Below are 19,579 nucleotides of genomic sequence, written 5' to 3'. Positions count from 1 at the left end.
ATTAATTAACCTTAATTCCTTCTGCCAAACCTTCTAACTGCCGAGCTAAACCTGTTTGCTTGTTTTTCCCTGATGCTTACTTGATTCTTCTGTTTCATGTTACAATTAAGCAGTTCAAATGACAAATCTTGACACCTCATTTCCAAGGGGAAACTCCTGCTATGGATGGTTTGGTATCAACAATCCCTATTTGTTGTCTGTTTAAGGACTTCTGAAATGCTGATTAAATACAGCTTAGAGAAAGTTTAACTAAATCAATTAAGCATTAAATTTCTAGTCTAAATTTCCTTTAACAGCCTGATCCTACTGTCCATCTCAGACGGAGCAGGAGGAGATGATCAAAAGCAGGAGGAGGAGGATGCCACTTGAGTGAAGACAACTTGGCACTGACACACCCTTTTGCAAACCTCCATGCTATTGAAGAGCCTTTCATCTCCTGGGACTTACCCTCACGCTTGCTCTCATCCAGAAAGCCTTCACTCATCAAACCTTGGTGCTCCCTTCCCCCAAGTCTAATGTACTCAAGGAAGTGGGAAGGGACAGTGACACAAGAGGACTGCCAGGAGCTTCAAAGTAAAGAAGTTGGTAAGCAAAGCCTTTGCTAGATGCTGGTGCTGGAGCAAGCAGGAGGAAAGATCTCCAGGAAATTCTCCAGCCTCCTCAGGGGCTTTACAGATGAAGCAGAGCCAGGAGCCCCAGGGCAACAGCTGTCAATGGCATTCCCCTCCACCCCCCTTCCTGCCTGCATGGCTGTGGAGGTGGGGAACTGGAAAAATGAAGAGGCTAGTGGTACAGTTGAGACAGCACCTTCCTAAACTCTACTCTAGAGAGAAAACTTGAGACAGGCTGATACAGGAACTCATGAATACTCTTTCTTCCAGCAGACCCAGAGTAAAGAAACAAAAAGAAAGAGGCCTCAACTCAGTTTTTCCTTTCGCATAGGAGTAAGTCTTCTCCCTTTATACTGCTGTAAGGTTTCTGCCTGGGTGAAAGAAAGGCAAGACAGAGGGTATATGGGGTCTAAACTGCAGACCAAAGAGCAGAATTTTGGCTCTAAGCAAAGCTTCAGTTCTTGCCTATTGCAAATTAGTGCCCAATTTCATTTGGGAGCAAAGATTATATGGCATGTCTTAAATATGCAAAAATATATGTTAAATCACAAAACTTTTAATAGTTATTTGCCTTTAAATATTACTTCTTTAAAGGACATCAGCAAGGACCACCTTAGCACAAGCCACATGTCACAAATCTGAAAAGAACAAAACATGTCAAAATTCTCTTGGCTCAGGAGCTGAGGATTTCAGTGGTCAAAAGTAGCTCTGCAATGTAAAACATTGCAAATTTATCTGAAGTCCTAGGCACGGGGGATGGACTAGGCAAAAAACCAAAGCATAACAAAAGAGCAGGCAAGCATGTTAACCCCTACAAGCAGTTGCCAAGTAAAGCAACTCTCAATTACAGCTCTGATGACAGTGAGACAGCTAAACTCAAGCAGTGAAATCAAGGCCTGGCTGAAGTCAGTGGGAATTTTAGAGTTGACTTCAGTGAGATCAGGATTTAATCCAGACGAACCAAGCAAAAACCAAAAAAGTCACTGTTTGGGCTGCCCAAGCCTAGTCTGACAGTCAGCTAAGTATGAACACGAGGTGTCCACAGGAGAAATAGGTCAACAAAAACAGGGTGGGGAAAAGGATTGTCTGTCATCATCCCACCTGATCCAGATGGAATTAGCAGACAAGCTTTCAAGGAGCTCCTCTGTGTGTGTATGTGTGTGCATGTGTCCAAGATTCCCCATCTCACAGTGTAAGTTTAAAATATATGCATTCAAACTGAAAGTGAAACATCCAATTTATACTTAAAAGCCTATTATAAAGTAAGGGGAAATAATAATATTGTTCTTTTATCTACTGTTCACCATAATCTGTCACAGGATATCCTTGAGATCCAGTAGATTTTCAACTTGAAGACTTCAAAATGAAAGATTCGCTCGTTTTGCACTTAAAACTTTTAACAATTTTAAAGTGAACAGCTTGTATGGTAAATTCTGTCCTTTTGGTATAAAACTTAAATTATCTGAACATATTTTTACAAAATATACTGCTCAAAGCATGTGGATTGTATATTTTTAATATATTCCTCCAGAGGAATATAAGACCTATTTTCTAATAATGCATCCTTGCTGCTGCACTGCTCCATGGTCTGCCAGCAGACAGTCTGGCAGGAAAATGGTCTCACCCATGGCAGCTTGTTTTTAAATTAAATTTTTTGGGAAATATTTGCTACTTAGTACTATCTTTGTCATCAGGCAGACAGAGCTTTACTGGCAATTTACCTCAATTTTCACCTCCAGGGAGTTTTAAAACATTGGAAAGTGAGGGGTTTTTTTTTGATGGAGGCATTTTTGAATCAGTTTTTCTGCCTGCTGGAAATCAGCACAGCCTCACAGATTCATCTGGGTTCTAGTAATCTGTGAGGCTGAAATTCAAACTTTTACATCCCAACGTAACCTCACGCACTGCTGGGGAGCAGAGCCCTGAGCAGGTCACCAGCAGCTGGGCCTGTGTCATGGAAGCCCTGAGATCTCTTTTCCCATTTCTCTGCTGTATTTTTGATTTCACACACAAAAAGCTAATGAATCTCTCCTACTGATCCCAAAATGGGTTAATCTTGAGCAGCTTTTTAGCTCTTTAATACATAAAGTAAGCATCACTCATTCCAAGGTGGGAAAATTAACAGTCCTCCACAAGAAATGCCCCAGAGCACAGCTGTCCCACTAAGTACTAACCTAAGAGTCACGCAATCTTGATCTAAAAAACCATTTACCTCAGGAATGAACTATCATGGCTGTGATTTCTTACCATAGGAAGGGATTCCGTAGGGTTGGCCGGGCTGGGGGTAAGTGGCATAGGCTGTAGCTTGTTGCATTCCCGTTGTAAACTGTGTCTGCCCATACGCAGCCATCGTTTGTGAAGATGGGGTAGGAAGAATATGTGGGTAGGGTCTGCTATTGATTACAAATGACAGAAAACAGGACAGACACTGCATCAGACAGACATATGTGTACTCATTTTTAGTCTTATTATAATCCTGCTGCTTCATTAACACATAATGATAGGCTGTGCTAGACAACAGAAACTTTAAGAGACAAAACAATAAGAAATCAGAAATAAAATAATAAGTGAAATAAGAACTTTACAAATACTTTTCAAATACATTCTTAGCATTTAAAAAAAAAAAAAAATTTCCCTAGAAGCTGCTGCGGTTTAAATTATGGCTTAACAGATGGACTCAATTATTATTTTAAATGAGGTTAAAATCTGCCTATTCCAGTTATTATTATTACTACTACTATTATTATTTTAAAAAGATATCATACTTGGAAGGGTAAATCTGTGGTGGGGAGAACTGGTGTGTTTGTCTTGGGCTGAAACCACTGCTTCCAATTGCTGCACCAAGGAGAAAAGAAAGCATACAGAAGTGTAAATACACACACCAAAGATAAATATTATTTTTCCTAATAGAATTTCAGAGTATTAACAAGATTTTAATTAAATTCAAATATCATTGATACCTTAGATAGAAAATAATATTTTATGAGGATCTATACAGGAATGCTCAACATTAAAATCTTGATTGCAAATCTCAAACACTAAATTGCCCCTCTGTACAATTCCTGAGCCGTAGTTTATTCTTTGTTTGCACAGAGGCAACATTTTCTATACAAACAACCTATTTCCTAATGGAAACATTTCCCTTCATATTTTCAAAGAATTGTTGATATCTCAAGTGCAACATTTTATTAACTTTTAGAATTTTTAAGACCTACATTTTATGAAGGAGCTTTATGCCTGCTTCGATTGAAAACATATGGCCCGCTTCAGAGCACGCGCCTCTTTTTAAAAAAAAAGATAAAAAAATCGTAATACAGACTGTGTATTACCTTATTACTTTTCTATTTTCCATCTTATCTGCTGTCTAAGAAGCCCTTCAAATCAGTATTGCATAAGGATGTCCAAGGTGCAGTTAGTGAAATGTGTAAGGAGGAGGCTGTGCTGTGAGCCGCTCCCCGAGCAGCCCCAGCAGCGCTGCTGTGCGGAGCCCCCACCAACACAGCTCGTTTCTGTCAGCATTTCTGGGTGCTGCCCGGCAGCTCTGCTGGCCCACTCTGCTCAGGGCGATATTTCTGGGAGCCCTTCCCTCTCTGGTTACTGTCTGGGTGTCACTTCTCCTCTAGGTCCCAAGGTGGGCTTGGAAGCCTTTGCCAGGAAGAGGTCAGCAGCGGGTTATGAGACTACTGTAAAATCAGACAGCCCGAGAAACAACAGGCCTTATTGCTAAGTACTTGGAAATAAACTAGGCACGCTTAATTACCCCTCACCAGCTACCCCCTTCCTGGCCAGCTACAGGGAAAATCCATCATCTTTACACTCTGGGAGGGAGGCAGGGAGCCTCTTTCTGTGCTTTCTACACCAAATAATTTTTCTTTTCTGTGGCCTGTGAGGCTGCAGACATGGCAAATGTTACAGTCCAACCTTTATTCAGATCACCACAGCTGTACGTAGCTTTTTATGTTGTATGTATTAGGTACACGCTGTATTTTCTTCTTTCAGAGAATTATAATACATTAGAAATCTTTTTTGGGGCTTTCATACCCAACAGCCTGTGCATGCCTGTGGCTGGAGGCTGTGACAAGACCAGGAAAGGGCTGGCTACCAGGAATCTTACTGGTTGTGAGATGTCAAATTTTGCTACTACGGAAATGTAATCCCACAATATATTATTAGATCCTTTTTTGATTTGATTTGCACCATAAAACCAATGTGCTAGAAATACCACAGTTAGTCCACAGGTGTGCAAAACTGAGCAAACACCTTAGGTTGTTCTCACAGTATTTGTCTGTATGTCTGTAGTCATGTCTATGTCACAGTATTCTGTATGCCAGAAGCTAAGAGGAATTTGGCTTCCTCTAAGAAAAGAAGCCTGACAATGAATACTTTGGAAAAATAAATTACAATAAGTGAGGAAGACCTACCCCTCAATTAGAATAATAATCACAGAGGCATGTGTGTTTACTCACAGAAAACAAAAATTACTCTGGGCCAGAATACTCCTGAGTGAGACTCCCACCAAAGACACCAATGGACATTAATAAGCCTGATACTGTAATGCTCCTTACTTGGGGAAAACTCCTGTTGACTCAGACTAAAATGAACAGAAATAGGCATAAGCTGGAAAGTACAAAAGGCTTTTTAAAAGAGATGCACAAGTTTAGACCACGTGGGATAAGAAAACAATAAATGAAAAAAAATGCTGAGCTTAAAACTTTTGTTTATTCCTTACCTGATCCTGAGAAATTGTCTAAAGACCCGTCTGTGGTAGTAGTAGTAGCGATCTCACTGCTGTTCATTGGTTCTGTTTTAACTATAGAAATATAAACAGAAGATATTCTATATGCTCCTAATATTCTTGCAGGCGCATGCACACACGCTCACTACAAACACAAACTCAATAAAACAAAAATCTGACAAAAATGTTCTAAATCATGGCTATCAATATTTTGCATTTTATGTATTTGTGTATACAAACAATGCAAAATACTGGCAGCTATGATTTACACACAAATATAAGATGGTCAAGAGGGTTATTCCTGTCTCCAAGGAATAAGGGTCACTGTAACAAACCAGAAGTCCCCATGCAACTCTCTGCACCTGTCCTGATTCCTCTTAATCCTGCAGACCCAACAATAAGGATCCACATTTAGATCAGGTCACACAGTATTTACAGGTTTGAAAGACAGCAAATTGAGTAAGACAAAACAGGAAATTATTTTTAAATGGTTTTCTCTGAGGGCTGTTCAAATTTTGTTTCAAATTAAGTAATTTTTCAGAGGAAAATTAAGAATTTGTGATGAAGTAAAACACTTTTCTCGCGGTGGATTTCTCCTCTCAAAATGAAAACCAACTTTATAGTCAACAACCCTAAACAAAAAAAGAGGACACAGTCCTCACCAAATACTTCAAAGAATGCTTTTACATCTTATCCCTCTGCACCCACAACATAATGCAGCTGTCTGAGAGTAAAAAAGAAAGAGACCAAGACATTATTGCCTGGCTCATGCTGATTCATAATTAATAATCAATTAATGACTTTTAATAAAACCTCAAGTAAATAAACAATTTCCCTTTCTGTCAGTCCAGTGCAAAGTCTGTAATGTTAAGATCAGGGCAGTATCCTGATCCAAAGAGCAAAGACAGGGCTGACTTGGCATGGATGCAAAATAGGCACCAACAACTACTCCCTATACAGTTTGTCCATACATGTATGTTCAGGAATTATAACCACTATCTGCAACCTTTGGTACCAAGTTTGGAAAGGCTGAGGCAGAGGCAGAAAAAGACCCTTCCTTTCATTGCCAATCCACGTTCCTATTTCTCCATGTCTATTTCCTTCACCAAGCCTTTGTGGGATTTGTAAGAAATCTCACAAGATTTTTCTAATCATCCATTATTTTCTCTTGACTCATGCAGGATTTCTGTCTGCTAACTTGTGAGGTCAACGCTTAGCTGCACACAAAACTCTGCTGTGTCTGCATTAACAAGCAATGCACTCCATTTAGGAAAGTTTCATGAAGTGAAATGGTTGGGGTAAAGGGCCCAGTGTCCAGAGGCTGGGCATTTTTGAGAGCAGTTATTCAGCTTGAAAACATTAGCTGCACTTCTGCAAAGCAGCTTTTTTGAAGCAAGTGAAGTCCAAGAGACTCCCTAAGGGGAATTAATGTGGTAAGACAAGGTGGCCACGAGGTTCACTCCAAAAGTGAGCTCATGATCTGAATCATAACTCAAATACAAAGGTATTTCTTAAAAACACAGCATGTAAGTTATTCACCATCGATTTAATGACTAAATACTGTCTAACACACAGATCCAATGAAATATTTATTGCAAAGTGTCTATCACAAGTACTTTTCAGAAACTACCAGACTTTTACAGCATGTTCTATAGTTTGTCAATCTAGATATGAAAAATTATAGCATCTGCCTTATCTTCTGCTTTTTCTTAGAAAGCTATCATGGCTACATTTTACAGTCAGACTCATACTTCTCTCATAGACTACTCCAAGTTTCCCAAAAATCTGGAAGTCTTCCAAACCTAATTTCCATAATGCAATTATACATTTGGGAATAACAATAAAAGATGCTTTCCTCTATAGCTGGTGTCTGTGGTGTGGGAAAAGAGAGGAAGGTAAGACAGATGAGCCTAACCTGGAGTAAAGGGTGGAAGTTTTCAGTATGTGCTTTCTCAAAATTCTTCCTCTACTCTGTTGGAGAAAAAATATTCCACATTCTTGTTTTGGATCACTGCAAATTAGAAGTCTGAGGACTACACTGAACTGCTTCACACAACATAGAGAAGTATAGTGTCAACTGTTCTAGATAAAAAGCAGCCCTTCTGAAAAGGACTTGGGATTTCTGGTGGATGAGAAGTCAGGTGAGAGCTGGAAATGTTCATTTGCAGCCCAGGAAGCCAAACTGCATCCTGGGCTGCATCAAAAGCAGAATGGCTAGCAGGGCAAAGGAGGGGATTTTGCCCCCTGCTCTGTTCTCTGAGACACTGCCAGGAGTGCTGAATACAGCACAGGAAGGACATGGACCTGTTGGAACAAGTCCAGAGGAAAGACACCAAGATGATTAGAGGGGTGCAGCACCTCCCCTGCAAGGAAAGACTATGAGATTTGGGATTGTTGAGCCTAGAAAAGGTTTTGGGGTGACCTAATTGTGACTTTCCATTAGCTGAAGGGAGCCCACAAGAAAAATGGAGAAAGACCTTTTACAAGAACATGTAGTGTCAGCAAAAGGGAGAATGGATCCAAAGGGAAAGATAGTAGGTTTGAATTAGATATCAGGAAGAAGTTCTTTACTCTGAGGGTGGTGAGGCACAGGAACAGGTTCCCCAGAGGAACTGTGGCTGCCCCAAACTTGAAATGTTTAAGGACAGGTTGGATGAGCCTCTGAGCACCTATTTGAATCCTTGCTCAAGACAGCATTTTTAGAAAAACATCTGAATATAATTTCTGTCTCTACTTCTGTGCAACATAGCTTAAAACTAAATGCTGTTTACTACACACACTACTTTTGGAGATACAGGAAGACATATGAAATACAATGAGTCCTCATAGGAAGGAATTCTAGCTGCTGACTGAAGTGCTTAACAAATTTTCATAAAAAACTTTGTCACCTGTTTTATCCCCTGAATATAAAGAAAACCCCAGGATATAAGAAAGGATGTTCACATTCTTCCTGGATCCCTGGATCTGGATACCCATTACTTATGTGATAATATCCATGCCCTAGAATGCTCCAACCTTAATAAACCTTTGTGTCACAGTTACATAGGAATTTAATAAAGACAAATAGGTACTGAAAAACTCTCCATTCCCCAAACACTTTAATCAAAATGCCTGAAAATTGCTGCATATTTCCTTCTATCAGCCTAAGCACATTTAAGAGGATGAAATCTTGCTATACAAAGAAATAAACTGAGAAGAATAGCCATGGGTTTACCCGCTGGAAATATTTACATGTACTCTTACTGCAAAGGAAGTTGTCCAAGGCACAACTGACCTGCAATAGGATATTCTTTACCCTGGGATCACGGGGAAAGAGAACTGCAAAGGCACTGCCCAAGAATACAAGTTTCCCAGTCTATCCCTGCAGCACATGAGTCATCCATATCTATGATGAGAGACATATGGAGCTGTCCAAAGAAGCTGGACGGGCACAGATCTGGCCCTGCCACATGCTGCTTACGGGTGCTCTGGATTTCAGCTCCTCACATTTTCCAGGACAATTAACATTTCTGCGACATGTCCTAAGCTTTCACAAGATGACACTGGGAAATGAGTGGGAATAGTGCCACATCAAGACAACACACATTGCAAGCTTGCCACTAACAGGCAACACCATGCTCAGTTGTGGCAGAGACCATGGAAAGTGACACAGGAAGATTCCAAAGTTCCCATTTCTGCTGCTCCTTTATCCAAACTGACACTTACAGAGGTGCAGAACCATTAGACTTGAATTCTAGAGACAGACTTTGATTTGTATGTATGTATGTATGTAATGCATGACTAAGTTCTAGTGCCACCCAAACCACTCAAGCAAAAGATTATCAATAGAAGTTCAAGAAGCAGACTAATGTCTTCTTAATCTGCTGTAAAAGTCAGTGTTTATTTAGAACTAGTGATTTAGATTTGGTTTATATATCAAGGAGCTTAAGAAACTATGTCAACAAAGAGATATTTTTTCTCTTTTTTTTTTTTTCCTAATAATTTGTGAGATTCTGAAAAAACTTAAAAAGAACCTGTGCAAGAAAACACACAGAACAATAGAAAAAATAGGAGGAGCAGATAATAGCACAAATGTTAGCTTGGAGAAAAAAAGCAAAAAAATTTAAAGATAACACAACTGCTGATCTGATGTTTAATAGATTGTTAAGATTCTTCTTCTAAAGGAACTCAGAGACTGCAAGTGCAAGCCTCTGTCAGCTGTATAGCAAAAAGTGGTTAAAAAATGACTTACATGGCAGTTTCTGAACTCTATTGAGAGAGAGAACTTCAGACCAGAACCCACAAGTTCATGTGGTTCATTGGCCAAGTAACAACTTTCTGAGTTCACAGCTTGTCATGCAGTTCCTGGTATATACATCAGTAAAGAGTGTTCCCAGGAATGAGATGCTGGCCATTATAAATGTGGATTTTGAGACATTATATTTGGCTACTCCTAAAACAGAAATTGTAGGAATAACTCATAAAGATTTGCACCTTCAAGCATGCAAAAAACTAAGGTTTTAAAATAGCTTTTAAAAATTGCTCTTATTACATTAAATACATACAAGTATTTATATATGTTCCTTGCTCTGCTGAACTCATCTTTGTTAACAGCTATGCCATATACATTAAATCAGAATAGAAATATTGCAAACATGCCTGACATTAAATTGATTTTAATTTTGCACTTTTAAGATTGAATAGTGTTAACTATGACATTATATTCTTTGTATTGTACATAAAAGTGGGAAAAATGAAATTATTCCTGGCTGACAGCTCTCATGGGCTACAAGAGACTCAACAAAGTGTGGTGGTTACTTTGTTTATAGGCATACATAAAAACACAATATTTTGCCCGATTTTGGCTGGTCTTATCTTCAAATAATAGTAGTAACTAAACACCATGAAAATCCTGATTAAGTACTTTTTTTATCAATTGTTATTCACATGCTGTTTTGCTTGACACCATCCTCTTCCTGTACTCACTACAGAAGCCCAAAGTTCACCTGGAAGCATAAAAATAATTTTTACTAACAACAAGACAAAAATTCTACCTTGAAGCTCTATGCTGATGGTATTTTCCATTATTTTATCCAAACAGACCTCTGTTTGTAGCGAAGAATCTTGCAATTGTAAAAAGGCTACAAGTTACTCAATTATGCTAATTCCTATCCAGGATACTTTCGTCTCTATCAAAGATTATCAAATCATCAGCTTCTGACCATGAAGCCTGATAAACTTACTTGTTACTGCTTCTCAAGGCAGAGAATGTTTCCTGAATCTCACTGTCTGGAAACTACCAGAAGGTAATTTCCAGCCTAAATTTTTGTCTGGTTTTCAAAGAAAGTCCCTGCTCAAAGCAGCACATTCTAGTTCAAGCCCAGACTGTTCCCTGCTTTCCCCTCCTCTGATGTGAGAGGCTTCAAAACTTCTCCAGTATTTGGGTATGGCTAACACTTAGGTTTTGCCATCTACACCCCCATGACCCTCATCTTCCTCTTATGTTATGCATTTCAGGTGAAAGAGCTTTAACACCCTTGTACTTCCTCATTTAGCAGTAAAGACCTTCAATTTACAAAGCAATGGTGTCACTGCTACAATGCAAAATCAGAAAAAAAATTCAAAAACATCTGGACAGAGACAAGGTGGACAGTATTTGTAGCTGCTAAGCAAGATTCAACTTGGATATTTATCTGACAAGTACAGTCATGGGTTAAAATTCACTGCAGCTGGGAGATGAGAGTATCTGAGTCAAACTAAGGTTCTTATCCCTTCACACTCATAGGTCCAATTATAGCAAATGCTTGTATCTCTCCTCTGCAAATGGAGGAAGCATATATCCAAAACCAATCCTTTCAGAAGTGTCATGGACTACTCCATTTCCATTTTTCCTTTTCCTCTTTTCAGCTGGGAATCAGACCACACACATGTTTAACAATTTGCAGTGTCCACAAACAGTATTCATATTCTTTAACCAAAGTCAGACAAAATTACCACAGAACATCACAGGCCCAGCCATTAAAGGCAAAGAAGGTTGTCCTTACTACCTTCTGGGATCGTGGAGGTCTTCAAGTGAACGAGAGAGCAGCATGGAGAAGTCAAGACTGCTCTGCCATTCAGGTGTACAAGACACAAGACTATCTCATGAAGACAGAAGCACAATGACAAAGCAGGTGGGACTTTTCATAAATGGAAAATAGTATGCTCTGTATTTGGCCCATGTCTGAACTCCAGGACTGACAGACTTAAAGCCAAATTCACCCAAAAAAGAGGGATAGTGCTAGCTTCCATTCCCCTCCAGCCACAGCAGCAGCAGCAGTAAATTCCCTAGCTTGTTTCATCAAACCTGGTGACACAGGTATTTCACTCACTGACCAGGGTCAAATGATACGGCTATCCCTGAAGTGTGACCAAGTTTCATGCTTTTTCATCTACTGGGGACAAGCAAAATCCATCAGAAGATTATAAGATGCAAATTCAAATGCTAAATCATCAAACCACAAGTCTGAAGTTAGGCTCTTCAAATACTACCCTATTAGGGTGTGATCTTTGGGTAAGATGTTCCACTTCTGTTCCTTCTGCAGGTGCACAGTGACAGCTGGGGTTGGATTTCCTTCTCATCTGCATCACTGGCCAGGCACATGACACACACCATTTCATATGACATTTTTGTACAGAATCACACAAGTGCACAGGCTGGTCACACTGGAAAGACACCTCCCCTAGAACGGTGTGTTGTGGCTAGTTTTCAATAAAGTAGTGGACATCCTCACAGGTCCTTGAAACCCCACAGCCTGTGCACAACCACTGTTCACGTGGAGCTCTGGGACCCTCAGACACACTCAAAGGGTGCTCTCACACTACCACGCTTCATCCACAGACATGTGCTCTGAACATCTATATGAGAAGCTTCCAAAAATAAATTATATTAAAGCAATGGTGCTTCTAAGAGTTTCCCTTTTTTCTTTAAAATTAATTTGTCATTTGGGGTATTTTGTTAACCTCAAATGCCTGTGGGAACCAGTATTGCTACTAACTTATCACTTAAATGAGGTCCTTCCTGAAAGGAAAAATGTATGGTGGAAACTGAAATAGGGACTCTTTCAAAAATGGATGCACATACATATAGAAAAGACAGTAAGTACATAAATATTTATTAGCCAGTCTCCTCCCCAAGACCTTGCAACAAGAGCTGCTCGACTGAGTCAGCAGAGAAGTGGACAAGTAATTTCACTGGCCAAGTGCCTATGAAAGAGGAATAATAGAGCATTATGCTACATGTGCTCAGGACAGAAAAACTCTTGGTGAAACAGGAGAATAAAAGCACAGGTAAGACAAAGAATCTGGAAGGAAGCCAATGTAATACAGCAAGGAAAGAAAAGGTGAAGAGAAGGGAAGAAAGGATAGTCTAAGTCAGCTCCTTGCCTTCACATAAATTGGCTGTATCTGATTTTTATCCTCCAGAAGTGACATCATGTGGAAGATTCTTACTAGCCTCTACGGACCCCCAGCTTGCTTTTGGGAGCCCACGACCTCTGCAGTTTTTGCCCCTGGCCAAACAACAGTCCTCCTGCACTCTGCTAGGTTGAGTAAAGAAGTCAGCATCCACAGCTCATGATGCTAATACCCTACTGAAAGGCAAGTATTACATCTACCTTTACTATGCTATTATTTCAGGACGTCTAAATATGGAGTTATCAATTACAAGTTTCATACCATCAAGCTCCTTATTGCAAAATCAGGTATAGAAATTTCAGAATTTATAATTAGCAGAAACTCCAGAAATGAGTAATTAAAAGTACCAGAATCCAAACAGGATCACCAAAAGAATTCCTGATTCCTGATTGTCTGATTACCATCACCTACCACAACTTTACATCACAAAGCACACAAAAATACGAAAAATGTAAAAAAAATAGGAATAAATTAAAAATCATCCACTGATATAAACTGCTTAATTGCAATACTGAAAGAACATTTCGCATATTAGCAAAATACTGCTAGAATTTCAAGAAATATAATTAGAGAAATCTATATCACATGCCATAACAACAACCAGCTCTACCCTCTCTAGATTTTAACATCTTTCTCCCCCACTCCTTTAGGAAATACTGAAAACAATTTTTTCTCCATTCTGTAATACTCCAACTTGACAGCAAACACACCACACAGTGCCTTTTGAAACCCTGAAGATGGATTTATGTTCACCAGACTTAAAACAACCTTTTTAATGGCTACAAATCAGATAGTCTCATAGTGGAGAGCTTTGACTGCCTTTGTGTCAGGTCTCATTCTCATGTTGCAGCAGGTACTTAAAGAGCGAGAATCATTTTTTTCCAAAGGATTTTTGATGTCCAACTCCCTTTGAAGCCTCCCTTCCTATGTATCTTTGAAAATCTGATCTTCAATTTGTTATCCAGTTTCCCTCCCCACTTGATATGACAATGCCTTCCCTCCTTCCTTCTTGAACACTCAAAGAGAAGGGCAGTAGCAGGTCTGTACTCCTTAAATGAATGAAGAGTAACTGCTCAGAAAATAACAGGAGTTATTTTCTATAATAATAACAGGAGGAAAATAACTAGGAGTTCCTTCTCCTAGTCCTCATCTGTTCTTTTCTATTCCAGTTGCAAAAAACGCCATCATGATGGGCCACAGGCTTCTGTTTCTCACTCTATGCCATCCATCAGATTTGATTTACATTCTTAAGATAAAAGTAAAGATCACTGTAGGCAGAAACTGGATGCAGTTGTCTGCCATGGAAAACAGATTTCCTACTCCTTTCAAATTTACTGATTACTCACGGCCTTTCCCCTCGAAAGGGCATCTACCAAAGTGGGCACCGTGTTGGAATAGCCACCAGCTGTCTGGTAAAACTTAATGAATGGCAATTTTATGAGCTTCTGTTGTTATTGTTCCTTTAACTCCTTCAGTATCAACCCACCATGGCAATTCACTGACAAAGGAAGATTAGAGATAAGGCAAAACTACAAACATTTTGCTCCCTACACCAGTAATTTTTTTAAGAGATTTTCTGAGGCAAGTTATACAGGGTCATAACTTTTATGGTGTCCAGCACCTGCTCTTTCTTACAATAGAGGGTATGTTGTGGAAATATACTTAAAGAGAACATGAAAACCTTAAATACTGTGGTATTTATATAATCAGCATCACCTTGACATACTAAGACTGATTTTTCTGAGTGCCTTTAGCCAGACATTTTAGTCCTCTGCATTTGATCCTGGGAAATTTCTGTCTGGTCAAGGTCTGTAATTTCCTTGTTACTTCCCCATCAGTGAAGACCATGCTGCCTGGCCAAGAGAAGAATTTTGCTCTATCAAAGTGAAATTAAGCAGACAAAGAATTATTATATATAAGATGCACGTAGAGGTTAAGTTCAGACTCAATCGCACAACTAAATCCCCATTCAGTGCTTTGAAAACTTACAGCTGAGAGTGAAGTTAAAAATATTAGCTAACAAAGTGAGCTATCTTCCAACCACATCCTCTTGCAGAAAAACATCAATAGAAGACAAGTCTGAAAATGTGCCTTAGAGGAATTAATGAACATTTGTTTGAAATGCAGCCATTTCACTTTGGGACAGATATTTTTTTTCCTTCTTTTTTCTTCCCCTCCCCTCATCTAGTGAACATATCCTGTGCTTCAGGGTATGGAAACCTGTCCAAATCACACCCATAGTCAAATCAAATTTAACATATCTTTACAAGATATTTATAACATGCAAATACCTAGAGGCCCTGCTTTTCTGTCACATGAAGATCTCATGCTAGAGAAAGAGGGCTCTTCCACCTTAGTGAGAATGTGTGCATGGCAGACTAGAATCTGGTTTCACATATTAAATTTGACATGTGAAAATTCAGCAACCCAAATCTCCACTCCATGTGCAACAAACAAGCAAACCACATTGCAGCATCTAGAAAGGGGTGTTCAGTGAGCCCTTACAACCGCATCCTTACAATCAGCCACTTGTGTCTCAGCAGGATTCTGCTTCAGGAATCCCAGAAAAAATAATTTTACTTCACCCTTCATTAAAAAAATAGGAAACTTTTGCTTCATTGACTCCACTCTTTCTTGAGTCTCTTTAGCAGCTCAAGGAGCCTAACAAAACATTTTCTCAAGATAAAACAGATTAGAAGTAAAAATTCCACCTTCAGATTCTTAGGCATCTGCTTCACTCACAAATTTTGTCTCTTGGCACACATCTCATTCAGAAATAAATTATTCTATTAGTTTCTTTGAAAAACTTTTCCTTCTTTGTCACTTAAGAGCAATCAGAGACAGGAATTTTCAAATTAGAGAGCTTAGAGCAGAAGGGCCAGGCACAAGCTAATCTGTGGGGACACTTTTGGGACAAGATCCGAAATCGCATGCGGAGTGCCCACGCCTGCTGCGCCCACTGCAGCACCCAAACCTGCGGGGCTCTGTGTGCTAGGGCTGAGCAACCAGTCTGCAGTGCTGAGGAGGGTCATGTCACCTGAGGGAAAAGGGCAAACAAAAGAAAATCGTTTGGCTTCATCTCAGGAGGCAAACATGAATTGCAAGTTAGAGCTTTCTGGGTAGAATTTCACTCCAAATTTTTTTAAACTGGAAGGTTCTAGCGTCAGATAAGTGAGTTACCATGGTTTAATTGACTTTCTTCAATAAAATCAACCTACCTAGAAGCTGAGATATTATTTCCAAAATTATTTTCCACCTGAGGTCAGTGCATTAATAGATAAATACAATATATACCTTGTTTCCTGACAAAGTAATATTAAGCATTTCTCAGAGTATATGCACATAGCACTACATGTTGAACAAAAAAAGTCAGATGATGAGCATCTTTCAGTGCTTCAAGGAACACCTCCTATTTTTGTGCTACAAAAGAACCTTCAAGTTCTACAGAAGGTATTAAAGCTCATGAAGTTGCCAACAAAGGCTTCTGTGAGCTAGAGGAATTTTAATTTGAAAGAGCAATTTTATCCTGTACCAAAAGTGGTATATACCAGGTAATATGATATAAAAATATAATAACATACTTGTGTATTTTAAAGGAAGAAGACTCATTTATGGACATAAAATATTTTCCTCCCTAAACTACATGAGCACAGTAAGCATTTTATTTATCCTTTAAAAAGGTTTTTTTTTTTTTTTCCAAATGGCTTAATATTCAATTGAAGCAATACTTTTACAGCAATAGCAAAAAGTAAGTTACACACACAAGTCTGGCACAAGTTCCTGTTAATCTGATAACCCATACACTGTCCCCACTACCAAGGACTCCAATTACAATGAATAACAGAGATATTTGGGGAATTGAGGGGGGGACAACATCTGTTTGATTGACATGTGCCTTTCCTGGAAAAATGCAATGCATGTCCATAATCTTAAAGAGTCTGACAGCATTACTACAACCCAGTTCTTAGGAAAAAAAACCATATCTTTGCTACAACAGTTGTAGCAGTTTACCTATACATTTATACTGAAGAGTAATACTGAATCTGCATGACTCTCTTTTCTAGTATTGCATAAAGTCTCTGTTCACACAGCCAGTCAAATGTCATGTATGATCTCTCCCACTATTGCCATAGAAATGCTACAGGAAAGAGCATTTTTTGCTGCTTGTCGTATAAGCGCTTCTGTGTTTCATTATATGAATTATTATATTTATTATAGATGTATTATATTTCTGGCGAAGCTGTTAGGTTGTTCTGTAGTTAGTATTCTACTGAGAACAAACATAACTTATCAACTGCCTGACTGCTTCTTGAGAAATAGGTATCAGTTTACCCCACTGAATTACTACACCTGTTTGAATTTTGGCCACTCCATCAGAGCAGCAAGCTAGCCTGAGGAACTTTCAACACTCAGTTTTATTAGCCTACTTGACAAAATTCTCACAGCCTTAGGAGCTTGCAAAAAGTGAGAACATAAAGAAATACCAAAATAGTAAAAAAAACCTGAAAAATTACATTTTGTACTATGGCAATTGTAAACACCTACTTTTTTTCTCCCTCATCATTAAACTTCCTTTTCGGTTTTTTTGACTTTTTTTAAATTTAAGCTCTGCACATTCTACCTGCTCAGTCCATTCAAACTCCATGAAAGAAACATAAACCTGTAATGAAAGCTATTGCTGAAACTTGATAATAGTAACTACTGATAAACATTGAACATTGCCTTTATGTACCATATGAATAAACACAGAACACCTAGAATAGTAAAACATTATTTAGCTTGCTGACTGTAACAACGCCAAAGCAAAGAGGAGGAAAAACTAATTATGCAATACTAAAGAAAAAAAATAAATAAAATAGGCTGGCTCACCTTCTGTGCCATTGGGTGTCATGGAATTATTATTTATATGGGAGTTATCAAGTTTTGGACCACTGGGGGATTCACTACTACCACTTAGTCGTCTATGTGGGCTGGCTAGATCCTGCATTTCCATAGACCTGAAAACAAGATGCAATTAGTTTTAGTGACATAAGTCAACATGAATTACAGAGGAGCTGCCTTTATGAGATGTAGCCTGCTATTTATCAACATCCCAGAAACGCTTAGTAAAAAAATTAACTGCTTCTCCCAACTTGATCTTTTCCAGTGCTTAACTCATGCTGTAGCCCCACTCATGACTGGCCAGCTACTGTAATTATTTTTGCAGCTCGTAACTAAATAAAACTTAGATTCCAAGCACTGCACTTTACAAATTGATGTAATCTTGTATTTTTAAATATGCACAAAGATGGAATCACCAACGTATAACAACATATATTCTCTTAAAAACAAATTAACACTCTGCTTTTTCAAGATTTACCACTCAGTGGCAATATAATGAGCCTCCAAAACAAATAAAACACTTGAAGCAATTGTGGAAACCCATCATCTACTGACAGGGAATGAGATATTCCTGATGTATGTGTTTACTCTGGCAAACTACTTAATTGTTCCTCTGTTTCCTTTGAAACAAATGCAGCATTAAAACATTATTATGTCTGCTCACTTGTTTGCTTTGTGGATTACATAAAGCGTGCCCAATTGGAAAGGGATATGAGCGACGTACGGTGAATCCATACAAGCGTTAGTGTGCCTCAGCACTCTGCTGTATCTCGGCAGCTGTCGCTTAGCCAAGATGAGAAAACAGCAATCCCCATCTCAAGCAAAAATTAAATGTTTAAGTGGCACAAAAACAGCTGAATATTTAAGATTTGTGCTTTCAATAGCCTTATATTAACAGTCATCACCACCATGACATACCCCGCGGTTGATGTTGGGGCTTATGGCTGAGGTAACATGTCCTTCTGCTCCTTTATACCTAAAACTTCTGATATTGTTATTTGATGTACCCATTCTAAGTAATTGCTCCCAGCAGAAACTTCACAGGTTACTGTGCCTCCAAGGCATTTGAACCAGTAATTTCTCAGTTTAAAAGAAATGCTTCGGCTCTTTTAAAGACTATTAAAATTATATATAAAATTACTCCTGCAGTAATGGTATAAATATCCTAAGCGTCATTTTAGGTATGAAGTTTTTGTATTTTAACTGAAATTTTATCACAGGTTCTAAACATAGATCCTTCATTCAATATTTCTTTACCTAAATCAATCTACACAAAATGAAGATGATACTGCAATGAGTTCAGAACGCCAGCATTGAATATAAACTCAAACAATTTAGTGAAAAAGTTACATGCTCATGGTTTACAGACTTGTAAACACGTAAAAGCTACGCTCCAGCACTTAATGTGGGAAACAGGTATAAATATTTTACTTATCACTTGAAGTTAAAAAATCCCCAACAACAGAAGGCTTGCAAAAAACCAGCAATTTTCAGTCAAATCCTTACCTGCAGCTTGAGGAAACAGCAACATCTGAACCGGTTCGGGACTTCTGCACCTGTAAACCAGGGAAACAAACAGAAGCTTCTGTTACTCCACTTTACTATGAGGCCTTAATTTAAAGCAAGGATATCACTACGGATGACAATTCTGTCCTTTAAATCCAGAGGGAGAGGAGGAGGGTGCGCTGCCCCTGAAAGGCATATTGTCTTTAAATTGAAGGCTCAACTGTTGTTTCCCCGGCAGGTCTCTCTCCCTCCTCCCGCGCCAGGGGACGGCAGCCAAGTGACGGGATAGTGATTCATCAGGGGCCCGTGACAGCTGCACAGGGGCTCTCTCCTCCCCCGGCTCGGCTCGGCTCGGCTCGGCTCTGCCCCGCCAAGGTAACCCCGCCAAGGGCAGCGCCAGCTGCTCCTGCCC

The 19,579-nt window shown here is 39.1% G+C and overlaps 1 protein-coding gene across 3 annotated transcripts in view; it reads right to left on the bottom strand.

Moving 5' to 3' along the window:
- EYA1 (EYA transcriptional coactivator and phosphatase 1) overlaps positions 1–19,579 on the bottom strand; it is a 162,110-nt gene that overhangs the window by 62,445 nt on the left and 80,086 nt on the right. The window contains exons 3-8 of one of the 3 annotated variants that reach the window (XM_086885391.1): positions 19,168–19,217; positions 17,650–17,777; positions 15,755–15,817; positions 5,341–5,421; positions 3,377–3,446; positions 2,859–3,004 (exon numbers count right to left, since the gene is read on the bottom strand). In XM_086885391.1, coding sequence (XP_086741517.1) covers positions 2,859–3,004; positions 3,377–3,446; positions 5,341–5,421; positions 15,755–15,817; positions 17,650–17,777; positions 19,168–19,217 — 538 coding nt within the window. The remainder of the gene's footprint in view (positions 1–2,858; positions 3,005–3,376; positions 3,447–5,340; positions 5,422–15,754; positions 15,818–17,649; positions 17,778–19,167; positions 19,218–19,579) is intronic. The other 2 variants (XM_086885397.1, XM_086885407.1) reach the window with 2 other exon arrangements.

This window comes from Cyanistes caeruleus, chromosome 1 (genome assembly GCF_971803275.1).
Source record: "Cyanistes caeruleus chromosome 1, bCyaCae1.hap1.1, whole genome shotgun sequence".
Taxonomy (NCBI): Eukaryota; Metazoa; Chordata; class Aves; order Passeriformes; family Paridae; genus Cyanistes; species Cyanistes caeruleus.
This window is presented reverse-complemented; position numbering and strand designations above follow the sequence as displayed.